The sequence below is a fragment of the Hipposideros armiger genome, unplaced genomic scaffold, assembly GCF_001890085.2.
Source record: "Hipposideros armiger isolate ML-2016 unplaced genomic scaffold, ASM189008v1 scaffold_443, whole genome shotgun sequence".
NCBI lineage: Eukaryota > Metazoa > Chordata > Mammalia > Chiroptera > Hipposideridae > Hipposideros > Hipposideros armiger.
In genome coordinates this window covers 1640373-1658359 of record NW_017731793.1, presented here as the reverse complement: position 1 = coordinate 1658359, position 17987 = coordinate 1640373, and the positions used below count along the sequence as shown (strand labels likewise).

The 17987-nt window shown below is 54.1% G+C and overlaps 1 protein-coding gene and 1 pseudogene across 1 annotated transcript in view; one reads left to right on the top strand and one right to left on the bottom strand.

Moving 5' to 3' along the window:
- LOC109394870 (cytochrome c pseudogene) overlaps positions 1 to 2327 on the bottom strand; it is a 66100-nt pseudogene extending 63773 nt beyond the window's left edge.
- BCR (BCR activator of RhoGEF and GTPase) overlaps positions 1 to 17987 on the top strand; it is a 141506-nt gene that overhangs the window by 78304 nt on the left and 45215 nt on the right. Inside the window, exons 2-5 of the mRNA XM_019665405.1 lie at positions 4457 to 4638; positions 9976 to 10080; positions 10471 to 10656; positions 16049 to 16156. Coding sequence (XP_019520950.1) covers positions 4457 to 4638; positions 9976 to 10080; positions 10471 to 10656; positions 16049 to 16156 — 581 coding nt within the window. The remainder of the gene's footprint in view (positions 1 to 4456; positions 4639 to 9975; positions 10081 to 10470; positions 10657 to 16048; positions 16157 to 17987) is intronic.

Here is a 17987-nt window from a genome sequence, read left to right as displayed (position 1 = left end):
GGCTGCTGGGCCAGCTTGCCTGGAGAGGGGAGGTTTCCGATCTCACTGTGCACACCCCCTTTCCACACTAAGCCAGCTGCTGTCTGCAGAGCCCAAGGCCTTGCTGGCCCATCCCCGGCAGGTTAGCTGTTCAGCTGATCCTCCCTCATCTCCCTGAGCCTCCTGTAGCTACAGGATCCCATGCCCACACCCACCTCTCTCTGGTGTTTGGTTTCAGCTTTGGGTAGACTTGCAGGAAGTGCCCGACTCCAGTGGCCACCAGGTCCCAGTCCTGCCCGAGCTGTCAAGACCCAGAGAGCTTTTCCTGGTAGAGGCGGGGAGAGCGAGCCTCTCTCTCACTTGACTCTGATGATGGCGGCTTTCAAAATCTTATGCTCAAGAGGAGGGGGACCTTGTTTGGTGTGGGGACCTCAGGTGTGAAAAACCAGTGTGAGAGGAAGGCAGGTCCTTGTGTGCTGGTTAGAGTAGAGGGTAAGGAAATGGAGGGCTTTCTTCCCTAACCCCCATCACATTTGCATTGGAACAGGCTGGGGGAATCAGTGAAAAGAGGGGTACCGAGCCTGTGTTAGCTGGGACAGTGAGCTGAAACCCTCCACCTGAGAGGTGACTGACCATCTGGATGCCAGACTTAAAAGCCTCGGTTACTCAGCCATTGGTTTGGGGAGATGTGTGCCCAGTGGGAAAATGCCTGGGTTTTTAGTTAACCAGATCCTCGTAATTACCCAGTGGAGTTTGGCTGCAGAACCTAGTCCCTCGGTCTCACCTGCTGGCGGTGAAGTGCCCACAGCAGTCAATGGCCCACTTGACACTGGCTGGCAAACCCTTCCCCGGGCACTTTGTTCTTGCCCCGGGTTTTAGCCAGGATGTCACTAAGCCAGCACGTCGTTTCACAAACATAAAATCTTGTAGCTCCTCTGGGGTGAGCCCTGGAGCCCCAAGTGTGACCCTAAAGTTCTTACTGGGGAGTCACTCAGTGTTGGTGTGTCCTTGGATGTGAGCTCTGTGTAGTCACTGGCCTGGAAATTAGGGGACAGCACCCAGATAAAGACTATGAAGAAATGTGTTGACTTAAAAAAAAAGATTGTTGGGCAGGCCGAGTGGCGCGATGGTTAAGAACTGGCTTGGGACGCCAGAGGGCCCCGGTTTGGATCCCACATATGAGGGCCAGTGATACTGCCTTCTACAGCTAAGATGCTGAACAACAGCTCAACCTGGAACTGGGCTGCTGTGAGTTGCCTGCCGGCCATGGCGGAGGCTGCAGCCCCTGTGGCAGTGGGTTGCCATGGGCTACCGTGTGTAGCCAGCAGCCAGCGTGAGCGGCCAGCAGCTGCAGTGAGCAGCCGTCCAGAAGCCGATGACTGATGTGCCTCGCCCGGGAAAAGCGCAATGATGGTGCCAACTTGGGCCAGTGAAGCTACGTCCTCCACAACTAGACTGAAGAACAAAACAACAGCAACTTGTCTGTTCCCCCTCCCCCGATTCCCCAATAAAAATCTTTAAAAAAAAAAAGATTGTTATTTTAAAAAACAAAACAGTTTAGAGGTTCCTAGAGAGAACGTGTGGATGCTGATAATTCTGAGCTAAAGTAAAAGCTGGGCCGAGAGGAAGCATAGGGAGCAGAGTAAGGGAGGAGGTAGAGTCAGGAGGTTGGTAGGGCAGAGCTGGCTGCACTGAAGAGTGACACTAACGTTTTGTTTTCTTTATTTGTTTGTTTATTTAAAGATTTTATTGGGGAATTAGGGGAGGGGAACAGCGTTGGGGAATCGGGGAAGGGGAACAGACAAGTTGCTGTCCTTTTTTGTTCTTCAGTCTAGTTGTGGAGGACGTCACTTCACTGGCCCATGTTGGTATTATCATTGCTCCCTTCCCGGCTGAGGCAGTCGTTGGACGGCTGCTCACGGCAGCTCATGAAAGTGCATGCCAGCTGCCGGCCAGCCCCACTGCAACCTACGCTGTCGCTGGCGACTCACGGCAGCCCAGCTCCAGGTCGAGCTGTTGTTCACCATCTTAGCTGTAGAGGGTACAGAGCCACTGGCCCTCATCTGGGATCCGAACTGGGGCCCTGCTGCTCAGAGCTGGCGTCCCAAGCCAACTCTTAACCAATGTCTCACTAGGCCGGCCCAGACACTAACGTTTTAGACCTGAGTGGGCCTCTATCAATTGTTTAGTTCACACTTCAGATTTTAAAGTCAGGAAAACTGAGACACGGACGACCCCATGGCCCGGGAGACCATTTAGGCTGGCTGTGAGGACGGCCCTACCTGATATAGCTGAGGCATTCCTCCCGGGATGCCTTTCATGGGCAGGTTTCCAGTAGGGGCTTCCATGACATAGGGCTCACATCCTGGATGTTGAGTGGACAAGAAGACCTCTGTGTTCATTTTACTGGAAAAAAAAAAAAAAAAGAAAAATCTTTGATTCTCCCAAAGGAAGTAGAAACTGAAGTCAGATCATTTTGGGGGGTAGGGTGCAGGGTTAGGGTTCTGCATTAACAGGGTTTTGTGTTTTTGTGTTTTTAACACAACTGAACTCTCCCCAGTTGTCCTCAGGGATGCTGAGTGAGAGATAGCTGAATGCATTTGCAAAATCATGAGAGGAGACAGAACTTGGCCATGGCCTCTGATGGTCTTGCAAGGACAATACCCACAGGCCAGTGGTCTGAGTGATATACCAACATGGTGGTCTCAGTACCTGGAACTCCCTCAATGGCCTGTGGATTAAGGAGACCAGGGCACCTCTGCATAGCTTGTTGGGGGATTCGTCAGGAGGCCACCCAGCTCTTGGGGTTCCCCCACCCTGTCTGCTACTCTTAACCCAGAACTGGCCTTAGCTGGGAACCTCCTGTGGACACATACACACACACACATAGAACTCAGCCTGGCCTTTGCAGTTGGCACTTGTGTGCAGACACAGGGGATGCGGGTGGGTCAGTGCGGTGACCAGCACAGTGCCAGACGCTATGTTGGGGTAGAGCTGTGGGCCTCAGCCCTAGCTGCTTGCTGGGCTCCCCAGGGAAACCTGTATAACGAACAGGGCCCAAGCCACCTGGAGCGTCTGATTCAGTTGGTCTGTGTTGGGCCCGGCTTCATTATGTTTTTGAAGCTTCTCAGGTAACGCTGATGTGTAGCTAGGGCTAAGGACACTTGTTAGAGGGTGTGCGGCATGGCATGCTGGGCTAGGAGAGGAAGAGGCATTCGAGGAAGCCGGGACTTTGGCCATCCGTGGGCGCCTGCAGCTTGGCAGCGGAGCCACTTCCATGCACTGGCATCCAGGCTTAGCCTGCACTGAGCACCTGGTCACTCCAGCCACCGCTCCTCCCAACTGCCCATGTGGGAAGAATCGAAAACCGTCTCCCTCAGGGATTGCCGGGTCAGCTCCAGAAGCCTGTGGGTGGCCCTGTGCCCACCTGGCCTGGGCGGTCTGGGCACCAGCAGCACCCGGAGCCTGAGTCCCAGAATGGGTGTTTGATGGTGGAAGTTATTGTAAACTGGTAAATGAACACTGCAGAAGGCTTCCTGTGGTTGTAACCTTTGGGTGGGTCTGCTTGCAGGTGAGTCATAGTGGAAGTGATGTAACCCGATGGACATTTTCCCAATCGGTGTGACCTCTTGGAAATCCCAGGGGCCGGGAAAGTGCCCTTCGGAAGAAGTTGAGAAGTGGCCTTCACCTGAGGCTTAGAGCAGGCTAGGCTGGGCCTTGTGAGCTGATGTCCTGGCAAGGAGCCTGGGAACAGAGCTATAGAAAGGCCAACAGGTGTGCCTTTGTGAGTTAGCTTGGGAGGGAGGTGACTATCTTCAGCTGCCTTTGGAGGGAGGTATTACTCTCCATAACTAGATAGTCCCAACAGCAAGGAGCCTGTTGTAGGATAAGCCACTCTCTGTCCGCATAGGCACACTTCTATTGAGGTAAAGGTGGTCTGGGATTTTACCAGACCAGCTGGGAGATGGGCTGAGTCAGCCAAGGCACAGGGTGAGGGAGAGGAGAGGGCTGCAGCACCCATTCCCTGGGCTCAGGCTGGCAGACATGGGGCGCTGCTCCTGGTGGCCATGGCTTGCACCTGGGCAGGTGTGCTGGCCTGTGTTCCTCGCCCCACAGACAGGTGTACAAGGACCATCCCTTACAGCAAGATACTAGCATTTGGGGTCTACCTTTCTGTAATGTCTCAAACCCTGCTTCCAGGACAAAGGCAGATGTGCCCCACATACCATTTGAAAGCCCATTCTCGTTTTGTCTGGGGAGTGAGCCGCTGTTTCATTCTCTCCTGGCCCTGAGGTCTTGGGCCAGTCAGTTGTGAAGATGAGGTCAGCACACCTGAGGTCTCTGTTTGACACCTGCAGGTGATAGACGGTGTCAGCTGGGTACTTGCTGGGACAGGTGGAGCGTGGGTATTCCCAAGCCGATGACCCTTCAGCCCCCCTCCCTGTGTCTAACACAGGCTGCTTCTCTGCACACACAGATACGACATTCGGAACGCCTCCTGGATATGGCTGTGCTGCGGACCGGGCCGAGGAGCAGCGCCGACACCAGGATGGACTGCCCTACATCGATGACTCACCCTCCTCCTCACCCCACCTCAGCAGCAAGGGCAGGGGCAGCCGGGACGCACTGGCCTCGGGAGCCCTGGAGTCCACCAAAGCAGTGAGTCCCAGGGCGGTGGGCCACGTGTGAGACGGGGCTCGGGCTCAGCTCCAGGCCAGCTGTCCTGTCCCAGAGGCTCCCTAAAGCACTCGCTCAGAGGTGGTGACAGAGCAAGTAGGCGACAGAGCAGTCAAGGTTGGATGTCAAGTCATTAAAACCCCTTCCTTATCTTTTTGTCTGGGGCACAGGGACCGCCTGCTAAGTGTGTTGAACAGGGAGATCATAGAACTGTCAGCTGAGCGTGGAGGAGGCAGGCAGCTTGAGCTGAGGACCTGCAGTGGTGGCAAAGCAGGGGTGACATTCAGGTTCTTGTGCCTGCACTCCATGGAATGTACTTGCTCCCTTTTACCAAAGGGTGTGCTGACAATCCCTCCATCCATTTAACCAAGGCCTTTCCCTCAAGATCTCATTGTCATTAACAATCCTGCTGTCACCTCCACTTTACTGTTGTGGACCTGAGCCCCAAGGTTTCGTGGCAGGTGCGCAGTGGCGCATTCAGCAGCTGCCCTGCTGCGTGCTCGGACAAGCCCCTGGGCCGGCCCCTCTTTTGTAGACGCGTAGCCCCGGGGTTGTCCCAGAGCTGGCATGCTGGCCCAGCTTGGCACAGAGTCCTCACTGCTCTTAGTGGCCCCATGGCTTAGGAGAACACTTCCTTGTGGTGCATTGGAGCCCAGACACGCACCCCCTGGCTTTGGGGAAAGGACACCCCTCTGAGCTCTCAGGTTCCTTCCTTCTTGGGCTGAGAAGATTGCTGCCCTCAGGGTGGGTTGCACCTCTGTCTTTCTGGTCCCTTTTCCCCTAATGCCAGATACCTTCCCCCTTCTGCTTAGCTTGTTTCTGGGTGATTTCCACCAAGGTTTAAAAGCGAGAGGAATCTGGTTTTCCCATCGCTATGACAAAGAGCTACAAGCGTATCTTTTCACTTCAGTGGCTTCTCTGGGCTGGTGCCGCTAAGAAGCTACAAGATGGCTTCTTACTTACACTTTTGTGATTTCTAAAGACCTCAGTGCTGGGCAGGCTTCTCGTTCTGAAACATGAGGGTAGGAGGGGAAGCTATTATGGAACACACACCTGCCCTGTGCGACTTCTCATCCAATGTCCAGCTTCACCGGTTTACAGATTAGGAAACTGAGGTTCAGAGAGGTGAAGTAACTTGCTCGAGGCCACACAGCTACCATATTTGAAGCTTTCGCATTCCTTAGTTGACACTGTCCCTCAGCTTCCTTGCTTTTCTTGGTACATTGTTTTTCTTTCTGCTTTGGGAGCCTGGTTTGAGATAAAGATCCGTAGGGCCCTCATTAAGTAGGTGGAGTCCTGAACTTGGTACGGGACCGCCTTGTCCATCCATCATCCTTGAGGGGTGTTTTTACCCAGTAGGACCTTCAGGCTCCTTGAGGAGGCTGATCTGCCCTCCCTGTGCCCCAGGCCCTGTGCTGCTTGGCCACCCTCCCCCAGACTCCTACCCTCAGACCCTCGTCTGCACTGACATGGAGTCATTGGGAAGAGCATGCCCTGTGCAGGCCGTTTCCATGATCACTGCCTCTCTCCTGTGGGAGGGCAAAGCCAACACTTCTGACTCAAAGGAAGCAAGGCAGTGTTGTGGACACTCCTGGGAGGCTGGGGCCAGAGCTGCCAGCCAGCGAGTGACCTTTCTTCAGCAATGTCAGCATGGTCATTTCCTTCCTGGGTCCTCGAGTGTCCTGGCAGCATCCCACCCATTCATTTATAGGGAGGACGTCAAGGCGTACAGAAGGGAGCTGACATTGTGGAGCTGCAGCCCCTGCTTACCAGTCTCCATGCTTTTTAACAATCTGTGTGACTTCGCTCCTCACAGTGACCCGCTGGGCCCTGTCCGTGGGGTACCAGCAAGGAGCAGGCCCAGAGGCATGGCTCAGCAAGCAGGGGCAGATGTGACCTCAGCCCACACCTTCTCACATTCAGGGGCCCTTCAGCAAGTGGCAGAGCTGGACGGGCCCTCCAGCCAGTGGCCCAGAAAGCACGCGGGCTTGGGTGCAGCTGCTGCTCTGCAGAAGTGGCTGTGCCTTATGTGCTGTCTCAGTAGGTGGCTGCCAGGCCCCACAGATGCTTTAGGGTTTTGTTGTTGTTGTTTTTCTCTGTTTTGTTTTCAGTGGAAAGCCAAAGTAAATACATATAGTCAATTGATCACCTCTGCTCAGAAGTCAGTTTCGCATGTTTACAAGGGAACTAAAAGCCGGTACGGGAATGTTCGAAGACAAACAGGCCTGCTTTATAATTTTGCTGCTGGCCATCCCCACACTCAGAGTGTCTATACCTCCGACTTGTGCTTTTATCACAAGTTCATTCACTTTTATGATTCATTTGTCATGGGTGCTTTGACTGTTCGGGGGCCCCAGTGAGGCTCTGCGCCAGTTGCAGGCGCATAAATGTCACCACGGTCCCTCTGGCTCAGCTTGGCTACGGCACTTGGTCCTGGGGCCCTGACTTACATAGGGATAGGGGTTGCCTTCACCTGTCTTCTCTGCAAAGTCGGGAAACCAGTATTTGGTGTCAGCCCAGCCCGTTCCCTTCTCTCCCAAGAGCTTGCTGAGTTGGTTTATCAGGGGCTGGGCACAGGAGTCGTGCCTCCTGCCCTGCGTGCTTGTGCCTCTCTGTTTGGAGGACTGGGGCTGCAGGAGCCTCTCAGCATGTGGCCTTGTGTAGAGGCCAGCTCCTGCCCTCTGCTGCATGGGCACCAAGACACTATCTAGCCCTGCTGCTAATGAAAGCGCAACCCCTGCCCAGAGAGGAAGAGAGGGTCCTTTGTTCAGCAGCTGTGCTGGCTGTGAACTCCCAGCCAGGAGCAGCCCACCCTTCACGGCCGGCTTTTACGCCCTGACCCACCGGCTCCCCCAGTTTGGGGCTGGGGATGTGGGGTGCTCCTTGAGCTTTTGCTGCTGCTTGCATTCCTGCAGCTCTGTTCCAGCTCCGGCTCTCTGCTCTGCTTGTTGGGCCTGGCAGCTGGCTGACAGGTGGCTGTTCTGGTCACCTGGGTCCCTCAGTTAGTTTTTCCTACCTGTCATCGTGCCTACTTCATTTTTATCTGCTTTTCTAGCGTCCAGACTTGTGTTGCTTTCTCCCTCCCTTGCCTCTGCCCCCTGTCCGCTGCCCCTTCCCGGGCAGCAGTAGGTGGCCTTCCTTCTGACTTGCTGCCTCCCTTTCCCGGTTGCCCTTTACCTCTGGCTTCCTCCCACAGAGGTGTTCCCGCTGTCATGGCCCCGACTGGATTCTCGCACCTTTTCCAGAACTGGCACGTGTGCAGGGTGGGGATAGAAACCGCTCTGGTCCTGGCCCTGCTCCTTGTGCTCTCGTCTTCTGCACTCTCCCTCCTGCTCTCTCTTTTGTGAGACGGAATTTGCTGGTGTCCCAGCTGTGCCTGTCTGATGCCACCAGCACCACTCAGGGATTCAGTCTAAGGCCCCATGTCTCCTCCCGAGCTCAGGACGGTCCCCAAGCCAGATGTGCGCTGGAGCTGGCCGCGCCCTTCGGAACAGGGAGGGCTGGCCTCGGCGCCATCCTGCTTGCGCTCGTTTTCCTCTCAGCTTTCCAAACCAAGTGGGTGGGAACGAGGCCCGGCGCAGTCACCCACCCACGTGAGCACCAGCATCTCGTGTGGGTGGGGCCGTCATGTCTCCCCCACCCTGCACTCGCAGTCGCAGAATTGTTTCTCAGGACACACAGGGCTGGATAGGTAGCTACCGTCCCCCTTCACCTTAACCTCTTCCCTTGGTTGGGCAGAGCAGCACCTGGACACGGTGGGATGTACATGCAAGGTCAGTTGAGAGCTACTTCCCCCAGAGGCTGCCCCTTCATGGTATGGCCTTGGCAGGCTGAGTTGAGATGAGGTATCAGGGACCCCCACCCTACCCATCTGCTCACTGTGTGTAGAGGACCTGCTGAATTCCGGTAGCACTTTGGGGTCTGGAGCAGGCTGCCCTGACAGTCCTAGATCCCAGGAGGAACCCTCAGCTTTGTAAGGATGTGGCCCAAACTGGGCCCAGCATGCAGTTCTAGATTCACTGATTGATTTGATAGCTCAGTGAATCTTCATCGAACACTTATGTGTTCCATACACTGTGCTGGCACAGGGAGTTTCAAGGTCAGGCACAGCATGTCCAGGAGGTTTCTGCCCATGGAGCCATGCACGTGCACACCCACATGCGTGCACACACACATGCCACATAACATACATGCATGAGCCTAGCTCATGCATACTTACAAGATTCCCAGAGCAAAGTGGTGATGGTCCAGGAAGGCTCTTTGGATATTCCTAGTGGGCAGTGAGGGTGTAATACACTCAGGGCAAAAGGGGCTCACCGGGCAGGCCCAACCCCTGGCCCTGGGCACTTCCTGCTGGGCCTGCCATCTTCCAAGAAGTGCTTCCTTGTGCCTGGCCAGGAACGCAGAAAGGGACATCAGGGTTGGGGGCACAGAGGAGCTACACTGCTGTTCCTGATCCTGATTCCAGACTCTGTGGTGACACCATAAGGCCTGAGCTGGCTCAGTCAGGTTTTTCCTCAAAACCAGCATTTCTCACCGTGGGGCAGTTTGAACCTCAGCGGAAGTGTGGCAACATCTACAGACATTTGCGGCTGTTGCAGCCTGGAGAGGGAAGGGGTTGCTACTGTCATATGGTGAGAAGAGGCCAAAAATGCTGCTCAACATTGTACAAGGCACAGGACAGCACCTCAGTCCCCAAGAGAGAATCCTCCGGCCCCAGATGTCAGGGGTGCTGAGTTCCAGGAACCTGCCCCCAATCAGGAATCTCCCTGAGAGGTTTAGGGAAGCAAGTGACTGAAGAAGCAGTGCTCTAGTTCCATAACAAAGGGCTGCCCTGGTGGGGTTGTCTCACGTTCCCCTGTGGGCTGGGAAGCCTGGTGGTGGAATGGGCAGATTATTACGTCACCTTCAATAAATGTAGGGCCACTCCCTACCTGGTGCCTCCCTGGGACTACATTGGGGCCCGGCCAGCCTCTGACACCAAGCTTTGCCTGCCTGGGGTCAGGGAGCAAGCACGCAAGTGGCCAGGCAGTCGCAGCAGTTTTCATTGCCTTTAGCATCACCATCTCTATGAGTTTCCTGAAGTGGCCGTAACAAAGTAGACTGGGGGGCTTAAACAACAGAGATTTATTTCTAATGGTTCTAGAGTCTGGAAGGCTGAGATCAAGGTGTTGGCAGGGTTGGTTTCTCCCAAGGCCTCGCTCCCTGACTTAGAGATGGCTCTCTTCTCCCTGTGTCTCCCCCCTGTGTGTGTCTACATCCTAATCTCTTCTTCAAGCTTCATTTCACAGGTCTGACTTTTGTCTGTTTCTTCAACAGAGTGAGCTGGACTTGGAAAAGGGCTTGGAGATGAGAAAATGGGTCCTGTCTGGAATCTTGGCCAGTGAGGAGACATACCTGAGCCACTTAGAGGCGCTGCTGCTGGTGAGGAGGGTGCAGGAGGCTGAGTATGGTGGGGACACGGGGAGCTCTTTGTTCACCTGGCCCATGTCCCAGGTCAGCTGGCAGAGCCTGGGGACATCTCACCCTCCTTCACTGAGACCTATGGAAGGGTCAGAACATCTCACCTGTGCAGAAGTTAGACCTCCCCAAGGGTCCGTGGATACCAGTGTAAGACAGGTGCCAACCCAAGCTGGCCTTAAATTTTAATTTTTAATGAAATTTATAAATAAAAGCACATGTCACATAACCATGATTTTCTGTGGTCATACCATACACCTGATAAATGGCGAGCTGTTTCATCTATGCCGCCTCCCCTGTCGCCTGTGCCACCTCACCTGTCACCTGGGCTGCCTCACCTGTACCCTCTTTCAGCCCATGAAGCCTTTGAAGGCCGCTGCCACCACCTCTCAGCCAGTGCTGACGAACCAGCAGATCGAGACCATCTTCTTCAAAGTGCCTGAGCTCTATGAGATCCACAAGGAATTCTACGATGGGCTCTTCCCCCGCGTGCAGCAGTGGAGCCACCAGCAGCGAGTGGGCGACCTCTTCCAGAAGCTGGTGAGTGACGTGGAGCAGGTGTTCCGCAGCCTCCCGAGCTGTGGGGGTGGCTGTGTGGGGGCCAGCCCTCTCCTGAGACCTGTGGTCGTGTGTTGTTAAGGGCTCTTGGGACACAGAGGTGACAGTGGCAAGTAAGTGTCTGGAGTGTATCTAACTACTTCAGATGCCAAAGGTCAGGTTGCAAGGAGGGGTCTCTGCCGTAGCACCCACACTGGACCCAGCACGAGACTGCCCCTGGTTTCATCACTGGGTCCTTCCTGGCTCTGCTCGTTTTTACTCAAGAGTCCTAGTCTCCAGGCTGGTGCAGCTGCCCCCAGAGGGCCGCTTTGGACCAAAGAGATGCTGCTGTCCAGGAGAGCAGGACTCGGACACAGGCCAGAGTTGGGGGTGGGCAGAGCCTGGAGGGGCAAGCACAGGTAGGAACAGAGCAGGGGGTTATTATACTTGATTTCATTTTGTAGCTACCTGAATTAAAGGCTCTCAGAGAATTTTTTTTTAAGTGCTGTAGGGAGGGGAGACTCGGTCAGTAAAAATCAAAGTAGTGGGGGGAAATGTGCCCTTGATCCCAGAGTAGGGCCCTGGCAAAGAAAAGTGGTAAAAACAGGACATTCGAGTGGCTCTCAGCTCCCGTTGGTGGCCCCTTCCAGACCCTGGAGGCATGTTTAATGCTGGAGACTTTGGCAGCGACACCCCCGTGCCCTGCAGGAATCAGGACTGGTCTTTGCGGACAAGCTAGAGAAATGCAGGAGGGGTTGGTTTCTAAACTGGGGAGCGTGGACCAAGGACAGCCAAGCCTCACACTGTGAGGCGATCTGGTTCCTGAGGAGCGGGCTGGGCTCTGATCAGGCACTCCAGGGGACCTGCAGATGCCCTGTTGCACCTGAGATGAGGCAGCCCTCTAAGGCCGGTCATGTCTTCAGCACGGTGCAGATGAGGAGACTGAGGAAAGGAAGGTTCACTTGCCTGGGCTGTAACCCTGGTTGGCCTGTCTCCACGAACGCTGTTTATCTCCCTGCCTTTAGGAGCCATAAAATTGAAGGGCAGGTGATGGTAGGTGACAGAGTAAGGATTTCTGAAAGGCTCAATGAGCCAAAACTGGCCAGGAATCTGTTTGGCAGAGGTGGGTCTGGGTTCAGGCCCCAGAGGCTGGAGCCCCCCTCGCAGTACCGGAGAGGCGCTCTGTGAAGGCAGATCAGGGGCCTCTCTGGCCTTTGCTGACCACAGGGCCAGAGAGGAGCCAAGGATGCAGCTTTAAAACAGTCGATGGGATCAGGAAAAGCTGGCAGTCGGCTGCAAGGTTGGTAGGCCTATTGGCATTGGCCAGGCCACACCTGGAACAGGGATTGCATTCAGGGTGCACACTTAGCCGAGATGTAGATAAGATGGAACTTGTCCAAAAGGAAGAAATGGTTAAGGGACCTGGGGATAAAGAAGAAAACTCTCAGACGGGAGCTGCCAGATCGATGTTTGTTTTCAACATGTGAAGTTCGAACATGTGAGGTTCATGTGTGAAAAGGAGTCCCCCCCCTCTTTTGGGGTCTAAAGAGGGGAAGCAGTCAGCCTCTTCAGGTGAAGTCTGGGTGGGTGGGGTGCGGTCTGGATATAAGAGCCTGGCAGAGGCTGCCTCCCATACCCGGAGCCCCTGTCCTGGGACAGTCGCTCGAAGGCGCATCCTGGGCAAGCCCGTGGGATGGGGACTCCACATCCGAGGACCCCTAATCCTGATTCCAGGGTTCCCCGAGCCTCCTGTGCACACGTGCTTTCCCTGGAGCTTTCTCCCTCCCAAAAGAAACGAGTCTTCCAGGCGTAGGGGTGGCCCAAGGTCACCGGGCCCCCTCTAAATGTACACAGTGCGGCAGTTATTGAAAACCTGGGGCCCCTCCTGGGCTCCCAGACATCCAACTGGCCCAACTCTGGCCTCACCTTGGCTCATGCATGGGCTCCAGCATTCTTCTCTAAGGCGTGGCCTTCCTGTTGGCCGTCCCCCCGCCTGCCCACCTACCTCCACCGCCCTGGGCTGCAACACACTGGAGCAAAGATGCAGGGAACACATGAAGCGCCTGTTTTTTTGAGATTCTCGCTGCCTGGACCCCCTTCCCCATGGCCAGAGAGCGGGAGACTGTATTTTAATGCAGGTGCTCCTCATCTTTGAAGCACCCCCGTTTCTCCCTGTGTGATGTGTCAGCAGGTTTGAACCCAAAGGAGGTGACTCAGCCTGTGTCCCTCCCGAGAATCGTGTTGGAAAGAAATCCACAACCAGCACTCTTCCCCAAATAACATTCCGAAAAGTACTTGGAAACTTTTTAAAAATTTTTAATAGTCTGATGAATGCCAGAATTGGGAACGTTTTTTCTGGTTTCCCTGGTGTCCTTGAGCTACCTTTGTGCTTTGGACGTTGCAGCAGGAAGACAGAAGAAAAGTGGGGCTGCAGGGGAAAGGCGTGCCCCAGTAACTGCGTGCCAAGTGTTCACGTGTGTGCCACTGTGGCTGGGTTCTGGTGTCTCCCCAAAGACAGACAGACATAATCTCTCAGACCAGCAAGGCGAGGTCGGCCCAGCATTGCTCTGTCAGGCATTCCTCTGGGAGAGTCTGAGGACCGAAAGGAACTGTGCCTGGACTCTGCTTCTTGTGGGAATGCACTGGTTAACTGCCACCACTCAGGGTTTTGTTTCTGCCTGAAATTTTATCAGCCCAGTTTTTTTGTTTTTCTACTCCTGTCAAACTTCCAGAAGTGTTGCAAGAATAGTAGAAAGAACTCCCATGTGCCAGATACACCGGTTGTAACATTTTACCCCATTTGCTTTATCTTTATCTTTTTCTCTCTCTATTATTCATGCATGCACGTACACACACTCACTTAATAGTTTGAGAGTAAATTGCAGGTATCTGCCCTTTTACCCCTAAACACCTCATTGTGTATTTGCTGAGAACAAGAACGTGCTCTTCCGTAACCCACAGTATAGTCCTCAAATGGAGGAAGTTTCACACTGATATGATACTATTGTTTAATGTGCAATCCACATGCAAATTTCTCCCAAGTTAGCCATCGTGTTCTTTATATCCATTTTCATCCTCTGATTCAGGATCCAATCCAGGGTCACAAGATGTATACTTGGTTGTCATGTCTCATTAGTTTCCTTCTATCTGTACCAGTTCCTTGGCCCTTGCTTGTCTTCTATGACCTTGAGGTGTTTTTTTTTTTTCAAGGGTACAGTCCAGGTTGGACCTGTCTGATGTTTCCCCAGGAATAGATTCAGGCTCTGCGTTAATGGAGAAAAACCAAAAAACCACAGCAGTGATGCTGTGTCCTTCTCAGTGCGTCATATCTGGAGGCACGTGATTTCTATTTGTCTTGTATTGATGTTGCTTGGTTTTTGATTAGCTAAAAATGTGCGAGTTAATTGCCTGGAACTTCCCAAAAGCCACATGGAAGACGTGAGCGCCTCAGGAAAGGAGTTCTCGTCCCATAGGCCCTGTATTAGTTTGCCTGCTCTGCTACAACCTGGGTGGCTCAAACAACAGAAATCTATTTTCTCACAGTTCCAGAGGCTGGAAGTTCAAGATCAAGGTGTCGACAGGGCTGGTTTCTTTTGTTTTGTTTTATTTTGTTTTGTTTTGTTTTGTTAGTTTCAGGTGTACAGAACAATGCAATAGTTATCCTTTTCACCCTTTGCATGGAAACAACCCCCCTCCCCCATCTACTGCCCTCCCACCCCTGATATCATACTTATCTATCTATTACAATTCCATTGACTCCATTCCCACACTCTACTCGGGCTGGTTTCTTCCGAGGCCTCTCTCCTTGGCTTATAGATGGCCATGGTCTCCCGGTGTCCCCACATGTGCCTGCCTGTGTCCTAATCTCCTCTTATAAGGACATCAGTCCTATTGGATTAGGGCTCACCCTAACAGCCTCCTTTAACCTAATCACATCTTTAGGTCCTATCTCCAAACACAGTCACATTCTGAGGCGCTGGGGGTTAGGGCTTCAGCACATGAATTGCAATAGTAACATTTCCTCAGGATTTGGCTGAACCATCACCTTTTCAGAGAGGCCATCCTGACCATATTATCTAAAGCAGCCCTGGCATCCTCAATCTCACTTTCACTTTCAGCTGTCTGCCGCGTTTCGTGTTTGTTCACTATTTATTTGTCTTTCCTGCTACCCGGCTGCACTGTGTCTGAGTGATTCAAGGCTGTGGTGGTAGTGCCGAAAGCGGGGCCTTTGTTTTTGTGGGAGGTGCTCACTGACTAGCAAAGGAGGGAGAGAGGAAGGGCTCTGGGTCTGACCGTGGTACCAGTGATGAAGAGCCTGGGGTTTGAGGCTGCAGCGACTTGTATGGGGCGATCAGCGTGGTGGGGACTGGGCAGGGCCTCCTCTAGCTGCTGCTTTTCCTCCGCGCAGCCCCCACAGGGAGTGGGGCCAGAAGACCAGACAGTGCCAAGGGCTCCTGGCTTACCCAGCATCTGGGATTGTTCTCTGAAGAAACATAAAATTCAATATAAATGCAAATGTGTATAGAAATAAAATTTAGGTTCTACACAGAACAAACACCAGGATCAGTAAGAGCCTTAGGCGTCCAGCTCCTGGTTGCCTACCGTGGGAGGCCCAACCAGCCAGCCGTGGGGTCTGCCCCTGCCTGCCCCAGGCCTGGGTTTGCGGGTGAACGAGGTTTGGTCTCCCCGAGCTGCCTCCACAGGCGAGGTGGAGCCCAGAGATGTTGGTAGCTGCACACACACCCCTCCCTGCGGAAGTTGTTTCTCAACTGAGTGTCTGAGCAGGAGGCTATGTGAGGAGACCCTCTATGAATTAGCGCCTTTGGTTTGACAAAGGACAAACGCAATGCCCCCTGCCAGGTCTGGGTGGGGCTCACTTCAGCACAGCAGGAGCCCCTCTTCAAGGGCAGCTAGATTGCGTGTTCCTTCTATATCAGATGTGAGCAGAGCTCCGGAACCACCGAGGCTTGGGGTGGGGGGGCTGACTTCCTTGTTCACCTTTGTCTCCCGCAGCCAGAACGAGAAGGTGCTGCTCCATCCCACCTGTGCAGAGACGCCGTCTGCGTTCACTGACAACCTTGAACTTTGGCGGCTGCCAGTGGCACCACTTAAACGATGGGGGTGGGAGGAATAAGCAGCTGTGGAAAGGAACCGTTACCTTCCTGGGCCCATGAGTCACTACTCAACATGTCGCTGTGGGCTTAGTGCGTGGGACAGGGAGGCAGGTGGGAGGCAACAGCACAGAGGTACTGAGGTGTCTGCAGCTCTGCAATGTCTGCTGCACCTGGGGTTTCTTCAGAGCTTTGCACAGAAGCCCGTTTTTCAGAAAGATGGGGAGCCGTGGCACCTGTCCTGCACCTGTCTCACACCTGTCCCACATGCTTTCTCCCCACAGGCCAGCCAGCTGGGTGTGTACCGGGCCTTTGTGGACAACTACGGAGTTGCCATGGAAACAGCAGAGAAGTGCTGTCAGGCCAATGCTCAGTTTGCAGAAATATCTGAGGTATGCATGATGCTGTTCAGAAAGGTGCACCCTTCACCTCCTGCAGGCGGGCCGTGGGCTGGTTGTTAGTACCTCGTGACCCGGGAGAACAAGGTGCACCAAACCAAGGTTAGGGCGTAAGCTGAAGCCCTGTTTCCAGGTGCCTCTGGGTTGGCACCGTCAGCCCTATGCAGGGATACTGTTGTGAACAGACGAGGAGCAGCTGAGGAGCCTTGCCTCTCCAGGGCCAGCGCCCAATGCTGAGGCTCAGCTGGGTCCCCCATATAGACACTGTTTTGTACTGTCTTGTGTGCAATGAGGGGTGTCCACAGTTCTGCTCAGTTAACATAGGTCTGAACACGAGAGTCCTGAGGCCGACTTTGTGCCTTGTCACTGGAGAGCAGGTAGGAAAGCATCATGCTTCGTTCCTCCGGTAGCCTGCCAGTGACCGTGAGAGCTGAGGAAGCTGAGCTGCTAGCACAGGGCGATGGGGCTGGGGTTGCTTTGCTCTGTAGACCCACGTGGAGGAAGTTCCAGGCCCCGGGAGGCCCAAAACCTCACACCCTGGGGTGTTAGCACAGGGGCCTCGAAAGAGCCCCTCAAATCCATAGAGGACAAGTGGGCCATCGGGGGCTGGTGGCCACTCCAAGACCAGAACCCACAGCATTTCTCTCCACCCTTTCCCATTCTGTTTCCGCCCCCGTGACAATTGGGTGACGTTTTCCTCTTTCAGGGCCTGTAGTCTGACTTCTCAGAGCTCTGACTCGCCTTCCTCCACCCAACAATGGTTCTGGGTGGAAAGACCTCTGTGTGAGAAAGGCAGCCTTCGAAAGAGAAATGGAAACTAGAAATAGGGAGTGAGTCAGGGCTCTTGCTGGGAGATAATCACACCCCGACTATCACACCTGGCTTTTTTCCAGGGGCTTTGTGCCATTTTGTAATTTGTCATGGGAGGTGAGATATCATGGGTCCTGGCACTTACCATCCCCTGCGGTGATAACACATGCTGCATGTTCCTCCAGAGCCCGTGGTGGGCCCCACTCGCCACTGGTGCTGCTGGTAACGGGCCGCAGGTACCCAGGGCTCCACACTGGCTCCAGACTGCCCTCCCCAGCTGCCCTAACTCACCTGGCACAGTCAGTCCATTTCTTTCCTTAGCTCACTCAATTAGCAACCCTCACACCCCTAACAGCTGGGATGCTGGCGCAGAATCCTGAGTGACCTTGACAAATTAGAGACGTAATTCTCTAGGGCAGGCTATGGTTAAACGGGGCCAAGGTCAAGTCTACCTGGACAGGTTTCTACAGAGGAGGGAGGAAGCAGTGGTGGGATGCCCCCCGCCAGGGGTCGAGTGGTCCCACTGACCACACACGAGTGGGAAACCTGAGCCATGCAGGGTTGCAGGCAGTGGGATAGCATCTCAGGGCCGGCCAACAACCAGCTCTCCGTGAAGCTTTTACCACTGGGCAGTATCCACTTTGGTCCTCTACCTGTGTTTCAAAAAAGACCCAGAGAAATTGGAGCCCCCTCTCAGACAGTGAAATGAAACCAAAGTAAATGGAAGCAGCAGGCCAAGGAGAGGTGTTATGGGGGTGCATTCAGGGAGGTTGGCTGTCAGGGTATGGGGACTGGATAGTCGCCTCTGAGGACTGGGATGGGAGGAGCAGTGGTCCTTCACCATCTCCCGGGACCAGTCCTGAGAAACGGGTGTGCGGCAGCATCCAGCTAGACCAGAGTTGCCTGAGCTTGGGTCAATGGAACGCTGGCTCCCCAGACGATAGATAACAGGAGTGATGGGAAAAGGTCTTCCGGAGCCAAGTAAGTTTGGGAAATGTGGGGTTAAACCAAATTC